Source organism: Chaetura pelagica, unplaced genomic scaffold, assembly GCF_000747805.2.
Source record: "Chaetura pelagica isolate M959 unplaced genomic scaffold, ChaPel_1.0 scaffold498, whole genome shotgun sequence".
In the NCBI taxonomy this organism is placed as follows: Eukaryota; Metazoa; Chordata; class Aves; order Apodiformes; family Apodidae; genus Chaetura; species Chaetura pelagica.
Window position 1 is genome coordinate 417968 of NW_009954218.1, and position 7695 is coordinate 425662.

The 7695-nt window shown below is 57.7% G+C and overlaps 1 protein-coding gene across 1 annotated transcript in view; it reads right to left on the reverse strand.

Moving 5' to 3' along the window:
• MEX3D (mex-3 RNA binding family member D) overlaps positions 1 to 5818 on the reverse strand; it is a 6927-nt gene extending 1109 nt beyond the window's left edge. Inside the window, exons 1-3 of the mRNA XM_010003427.1 lie at positions 5756 to 5818; positions 5398 to 5491; positions 10 to 678 (exon numbers count right to left, since the gene is read on the reverse strand). Of these exons, the coding sequence (XP_010001729.1) occupies positions 10 to 678; positions 5398 to 5491; positions 5756 to 5818 (826 nt within the window). The remainder of the gene's footprint in view (positions 1 to 9; positions 679 to 5397; positions 5492 to 5755) is intronic.
• Between the last annotated feature and the right edge of the window lie 1877 nt (positions 5819 to 7695).

Below are 7695 nucleotides of genomic sequence, written 5' to 3' on the forward strand. Positions count from 1 at the left end.
GGGTGAGGCCGCTGCTGGTGCTGTAGGGGCGGGTGGGGCTGGCGTCGGGCACCCGCCCACTGTAGAAGGACTCGGTGGAGGTGCTGCCCAGCGAGCTCAGGCTGTCGTTGCGCAGGGCGCCCGCGGGGCGGCGGGCAGGGTGGGGGGCCTTGGCCCACAGGCTGGATGTGCTGCCCTGCAGGTCCAGGCAGACGTCAGTGCCATTGGAGTGGAAGTCATTGTCGGCATTGACGTCGATGAAGGAGCCTGTCCGCATGGTGATGTGTGCCTCGATCTCCTCCCGCGCCCGGTCCACGTTCTCGGGCATGCCCGTCACCTCAAAGACGGGCTCCTTGTCCCGGCTGGGCGTCACGATGTAGGTGTGAGTCTGCTGCTGGATCCGCTTGATGGTGGCTCCTTTGGGCCCCACCACCAGCCCCACCACCCGGTACGGGACCCTCACCTGGATGGTGGTCTGTCCCGGCAGGTTGGGGGGTCCCTGCATCGCTCCCGTCAGCCCGTTCACTTTGTTGCGCGTCGCCCGGATCATGGAGAAGTGCTCGGCGGCCGAGAGGATCTCCCTCTTTGCCATCTCCACATCCTCCTTCCTCCCGGTCACGATGAAGACGGGCTCCTCGCCCCTGACCGGCGTCTTGATGTACGTGTTGGTCTTGGCACGTAGGGCTTTGATTTTGCAGCCTGCGGAGCCAGAAGGAAATAAAAAATCATCCGTCAAAACAGAAACCTTGTGGGGACGCTCTGCTCGCCCAGGGCGGGAGGTGCAGATGCAGGAACCAGCAGGAACCAGCAGATCCCTGTGGTTCTGCAGGTGCAGCACACACGTCCTGGGGCAAAGGGGTCCCCCCCACCCCAAAGGCAGCCGGGGGGGGGTGACGTGACAGCTCAGTCATGGGGGTTGCACTGGCTTGTCCAAGACTCTCCAGGCCCCAGGCACAGAAGAAGGCTCTGCCACCACCTCCTCCACACCACTGTGGGGATCAGGAGCTGGGGACACGTGAGCACAGAGGGGTTGGGACCAGCAGCCATGGGGGCACCTCTGGGTCCTTGAGGGCACGGGCAGCCAGGTTCACCCAAAAGGTGTTTGGGGAGGGGTAAGGAAAGACACTGAAGATGGAAGGGAAGGAAAAGGCTTGTTTGGACCCTGCGGGTGTGTGGACACCTCTCAACCAGCAGCCAAACCCGGGACACAACCCTGACTCTATAGCAGTTATGACCTAGAGGAACAGGGGAGCTGGGGCAGAGACCCCCCCTGCTCCCTGTCCCCAGGGACCAGAGCAGAGAGGAGGATGTGCCCTGGCCAGATGGGCCAGGGGTGCTCAGGGGGTACCAGCTCTTCCCATTCTGGGAGGACCTGCTTGTCTCACACCAGGAACACCACTGAGCAGGCAGGGGCCAGGCTGGGACCAGGAGACCAGGGACTTCACTGGGGGCACTGGGCTCCAGCTGCAAGTCCCTGTAGTGCCTGCCCAGCAAAGGCTCCTGCTCCTTTTCCAGGACTGGTCTCTGCTCTGGTTGAGGTGCAGCAGACTCAGCACCACTCCCAGGAGCCCCAGCCCTGCTTACTGGACCTGCTGGGTCCTGAACTTCCCTGAACATGAGCACCAACTGCATCGCTCGGCCTGCTGGGCACCCCCAGCTCCACACAAGGCTAATGATTTCCTGCCTCCCACTTCCCATGCACCCCCCTAGCTTTGTGGGGCACCCAAAGGAAAGTCATAAAGCCACAGAATCATCCTGGTTGGAAAGGATCTTAAAGACCATCAAGTGCAACCACAACCTAAATCCACCAACCATAACCTCATCTACCCATTCCGTGCTTCAATCATGTCCCTCAGCACCACATCTCTATTTCTTTTAAACACTTCAGGAATGGTGACTCCACCACCTCCCTGGGCAGCCTGTTCCACTGTCCAACCACTCCTTTGGTAAAGAAATTCCTTCTAATCTCCAGGCTAAACCTCCCCTGGTGCAGCTTCAGGCCATTTCCTCTGGTCCTGTCATTACTCACTTGAGAGAGGAGCCCAACTCCCACCTCCCTGCCACCTCCTTTCAGGCAGTTGCAGAGAGCAATGAGATCTCCCCTCAGCCTCTCCTCATAGGACTTGCTCTCCAGACCTTTCCCCAGCTTGGTAGCTCCTCTGGACATATTCCAGCAACTCTACATCCTTCAGGAGCTGAGGGGCCCAGAACTGACCCCAGTGATCGAGGTGCAGCATCACCAGTGCAGGGCACAATCACCTCTCTACTCCTGCTGGTCACACTATTTCTGCTGCAGGCCAGGATGCTGGTGGCCTTCTTGGCCACCTGGGCACACGCTGGCTCATGTTCATCTGGCTCTTAACCAGCACCCTTGGGTCCTTTCTCCACCAGAGAGCTTTCCAACTACTCACTCCCAAGCCTGCAGCTTTGCCTGGGGTTGTTGTGACCAAAGGGCAGGACCCGGAACGTGGCCTTGTTGAACCTCATACAATTGGCCTTGGCCCATCAATCCAACCTGTCCAGCTGGGAGCCTGCAGGGGTCCAGGCTGCCACCAGAGCCTTGTCCTGGTTCCCTGCCAGCGCTGCTGCTGCAGATGCACATTGATCAACATCCCTGAACAGCCCCACGCGGCAGGGCCGGGACACTCCCCGACACCCCCTGAGGAAGGGCTGGGCTGCTCTTCCATCTGCAGGGCTGGAATAGGGAGAGCTCCACATGGTTGAAGGGACTCAGCCAGGGCTGGGCTGGAGAATGCTTGGGCAGGTCAGTCCCAAGCAGGTAAACCCACCTGTGCTGCCCAGCTGGAGAGCAGAGCACAAACAGGGGTTGTGCATCCTGCCCTTCTGCTCTGGTGAGATCCCCTGCAGGGCTGGGGCCAGTTCTGGGATCCCAAACACAAGAAGAACCTGGAGCAAAGCCAGAGGAGGCCACGGAGATGATGAGAGGGCTGGAGCAGGTCTGCTCAGGAGCCAGGCTGGGAGAGTTGGGGTGTTCAGCCTGGAGAAGAGAAGGCTCCACGGAGACCTTAGAGCAGCTTCCAGTGCCTGAAGGGGCTCCAGGAAAGCTGGGGAGGGACTTGGGACAAGGGCAGGGAGGGAGAGGACAAGGGGGGATGGATGAAAAGTGGCAGAGGGAGATTGAGGTGAGACATGAGGAGGGGATTTTGGAGTGTGAGGGTGGTGAGAGCCTGGCCCAGGTTGCCCAGGGAAGCTGTGGCTGCCCCATCCCTGGCAGTGTTGAAGGGCAGGCTGGATGGGGCTTGGAGCAACCTGGGCTGGTGGGAGGTGTCCCTGCCCATGCAGGGGGTGGGACTGGATGAGTTTTAAGGTCCCTTCCAACCCTAACCAGTCTGTGATTCTATGACTCCTGGAGACCCAAGCACATGGCACTAAGCTTCAGAAATAACAAGAACTGTCTAAGTGAGCAGCAGCTGTCCTGGGTGTCACAGCCTGGCCCTTCAGTGGCACTAAACCCTTTCAACAGCCACATCCAGGGAGCCAATGGGTGATGACACCAGCCCCTCCAGATAGTTCCTCCACAAACCCCTGGAAGCAGCTTGCACCACCCAGCATGGCCCCTGCCTGGCTCCAGGCTGCCCTGGGGTGCTGGCAGCTCCAGGTAGGTCCTACCTGCTGCCTACAGAGATCCCAGGATTGAGAAAGGCAGGTTGGAGGGGAATCTAGCAGGGGAGTAGGCAGAGAAGCAGCCAGATGGAGGTGGGAGGCAGGAGACCTGCTGGTATCTCCCTCCCTCTGGATTTTATAGAAGACAGGCTGAAAGCATCAGAAGGCCACCTCCAAGCACTTGTTGCAATCAAATAAATGTTCTTCCTGCCTTGCATTGCCCCAAGGATTCACTCTTGGCTTGGGAGCAGCAGGATGACCCCAAATTCAAGCCCTGGGGTGACTGGCCAGGCTCAGCCAGACTGGGAATGGCACAGAGCTGCCCTGGTCCCCAGAGCTGGAAAAGCTGCTGAGAGGCTGCAGGGACATGTGGAGGAGGAATGTGGGAGGAGAAGGGTTTGTCCAGGCTTTTCCTAACTTAGGACAACAACTGGAAGGTGTATTTATGGCTGGGGCATATGGTGGAGAAAGCCCAGTCCCTGGGGAAGGGCAGAACCAGCACCCATCCGAGGTGAAGTTCATGTTTAACCATGTGCCAGCTCCTCCGGGCTGTCTGGAGTGAGGTGCCCGCAGCTCCCACCTTTCCCTCCCATTTATCCTGGTACCTTGCTCCCCTGGGACCAGCACAGTGGGAGTGGGCAAGGGTGCCAGGCTGGGGGCCACCAGGGGCTGTGCTGGTGCCTCCTGTGGATTCCAGCCTCACACCCAAGGTCTGAAATTCACCCTGGCAGCAGGAAGAGGCAAGTTCAAGATCCCAAGGTACCAGGAGCTGTACCAGGAGCTGCACCAGGAGCTGCTCAGGAGCCATCAGTCCATGGGACAAGGCCCAGCAGGGCTCCTCCTCACCCCTGCTGGGACCAAACTGCTGCCACAGCAGCACAAAACGGAGGGAGAGCTTTTCCAGGCTGCTCCTCACAAACCCTTCGTAGGGGCACAGCCAGAAACCTTGAGGCACAGGGTGCCCCCCTGGGCCCGCTCCCCCCTCCTCAAACCAGCAGGGCAGGAGGGACCTGCGGCTGCCAGAAGACACCACAGGTCAGGGCTCTGTTATCCAATCCTGGTGTAAAAGAAGAGGGTTGGGGCAGTGGGGCTGCAGGGGAAACATCACAGAAAAGGAGGAATCAGCCCGCGAAGCTGCTTGCCTGGGGCCACAGGCTGGAATCTGCAGCAGGACCCGGGCACTGTGCAGAGCCTCTGCTGGCACCACGTGCTGGTGGGTGCTCTTGGACTGGGGAGCAGAGCTGGGATGGCACCATGGTCCCACCAGGGACCAACCTGTCCTGCTGCTGTCCCAAGCCCCCAACCCCACCTAAGCCACCCTGGGGACTCCCAGGCAGCAGGTTCTAAAAGCCCTGACCAGGAGGATGGGGCAGCCTCCCAGGACTGGGATTTGGTAGAAGCCACATGGCAGAGAGATCTACCAGCTGCAACACCAGGAACCAGGGAGACACAACCTCCCAGCAGCACAACCCCCTTCTCCAGCACATCCCCACACCCAAGAGGTAGCTGAGCTGAATCTGCTCCTGCTCAGGGAGATGCTGACAACCTAAGGCCAAACCCCCAAAGTCCCCCAATTCCCAGACGTAGTCAAACCACAAACCAAACCTGCAACTGGAGGAATGATCCAGTAAGAGACATTTCAGATCATAGACTCAGACTGGTTTGAGTTGGAACGGCCTTAAAGCTCATCTAGTCCCAGCCTCTCTGCCATAGGCAGGGACACCTTCCACTAGATCAGATTGATCCAAGCCCCATCCAATCTGGCCTTGAAGATGAGTCTCCACAAGCTCCCACCCAAGCCCACTGTGAAAACATCATCCCACATGACTTCATCCTTCTGAAACTGGTCCATCCCAACCTGCCAGAACGTGGCCAGGCCAGGCAGAGGCTGTGGAGAGGACATGGGGCCACCTGGCATCACCAGCAAGCCCCACCACAGGCATGTCCTTGTCCCCCATTGCTGGGTCACAGCATCACAGAATTGTTCTAGTTGGAAAAGACCTTTAAGATCATCGAGTCCAACCATTAACCCACCTCTACTGAGTCCAGCGCTAAACTAAACCATGTCCCTCAGCACATCTACAGGGCTTTGGAACACCTCCAGGTCATCAGGTACCTCTGTAACTCATGTCAATCCCAACCAGGCTTTTACCTTATGGTAAAGCTCTTGCAGAGCTCCGGGAGCCTTCCCAGGCAGAGCCAGCAGCGCTGGCATCGCGCGGAACAAACGCTCCCATTGAAACAGCTGGGGTCCCTTCTCAAGGGCCTTGGTGGCAGTGGTTGACATGCCCATGTTTTTCCTTGCCAAGGGCTGGTGAGCAGAGCTAATGACAAGGGAGGAGGAAAACAAGCTGCCAGACTTTGCTACAAGTCTATAACTGCTCAAACCGGAGCCCAGGAAGTTCCACCTGAACATGAGGATGAACTTCTTTGGTGTGAGGGTGACAGAGCCCTGGGACAGGCTGCCCAGAGAGGCTGTGGAGTCTCCTTCTCTGGAGACTTTCCAGCCCTGTCTGGATGCCTTTCTGAGGGATCTGCCCTACTTTTGGTCCTGATCTGGCAGGGCGGTTGGACTGGATGATCTTCAGAGGTCCCTTCCAACCCCTGACATGCTGTGATCCTGTGATGTGGCTTTAAAAGCATTTTTTGAGATCCAAAATTAAACACCTCCAAAAGTAGGGTAGGGCAGCCCCACCAGAGCCCAGGAGTGGCTCAGTCTCTACATTACGGCTCTTTGCCAGAGCTCAGAGTCCCCAGTGTCACAAGCTCATCAGGACAACCCACAGCCACACAAACACCTCATTCTGGGTGTTCTCCAGCAGTCGCAGCCCCTGACGCCACCGCCCAGCTCTGCCTGCAGAGGTGACACTGACAGAGGGTGCCAGAAACAGAATCCCAGGGGATTCTCCCTGGGATGATGTGATGGAGGTGGCACCCCAGGAAAGGTAACTGCTCTCCCTGACCTTCCTCTCTTAGCACCACCAAGCAGGACTTTGCAGGTGGATCAGGGCTGGGACGTGCCCCTCCAGCTGCGACCAAGGCAAGACACAAGAGACCCAGCACAGCTCATCCTCTTGCTGATTCCCAGCACCTGCTTGCACATAAAGTGGCTTCCATGAGGACAAAGGCAGTTGATCACCTCACTAGATCAGACTGATCCAAGCCCCATCCAGTCTGGCCTTGAAGATGAGTCTCCACAAGCTCCCACCCAAGCCCACTGTGAAAACATCATCCCACATGACTTCATCCTTCTGAAACTGGTCCATCCCAACCTGCCAGAACGTGGCCAGGCCAGGCAGAGGCTGTGGAGAGGACATGGGGCCACCTGGCATCACCAGCAAGCCCCACCACAGGCATGTCCTTGTCCCCCATTGCTGGGTCACAGCATCACAGAATTGTTCTAGTTGGAAAAGACCTTTAAGATCATCGAGTCCAACCATTAACCCACCTCTACTGAGTCCAGCGCTAAACTAAACCATGTCCCTCAGCACATCTACAGGGCTTTGGAACACCTCCAGGTCATCAGGTACCTCTGTAACTCATGTCAATCCCAACCAGGCTTTTACCTTATGGTAAAGCTCTTGCAGAGCTCCGGGAGCCTTCCCAGGCAGAGCCAGCAGCGCTGGCATCGCGCGGAACAAACGCTCCCAGTGAAACAGCTGGGGTCCCTTCTCAAGGGCCTTGGTGGCAGTGGTTGACATGCCCATGTTTTTCCTTGCCAAGGGCTGGTGAGCAGAGCTAATGACAAGGGAGGAGGAAAACAAGCTGCCAGACTTTGCTACAAGTCTATAACTGCTCAAACTGGAGCCCAGGAAGTTCCACCTGAACATGAGGATGAACTTCTTTGGTGTGAGGGTGACAGAGCCCTGGGACAGGCTGCCCAGAGAGGCTGTGGAGTCTCCTTCTCTGGAGACTTTCCAGCCCTGTCTGGATGCCTTTCTGAGGGATCTGCCCTACTTTTGGTCCTGATCTGGCAGGGCGGTTGGACTGGATGATCTTCAGAGGTCCCTTCCAACCCCTGACATGCTGTGATCCTGTGATGTGGCTTTAAAAGCATTTTTTGAGATCCAAAATTAAACACCTCCAAAAGTA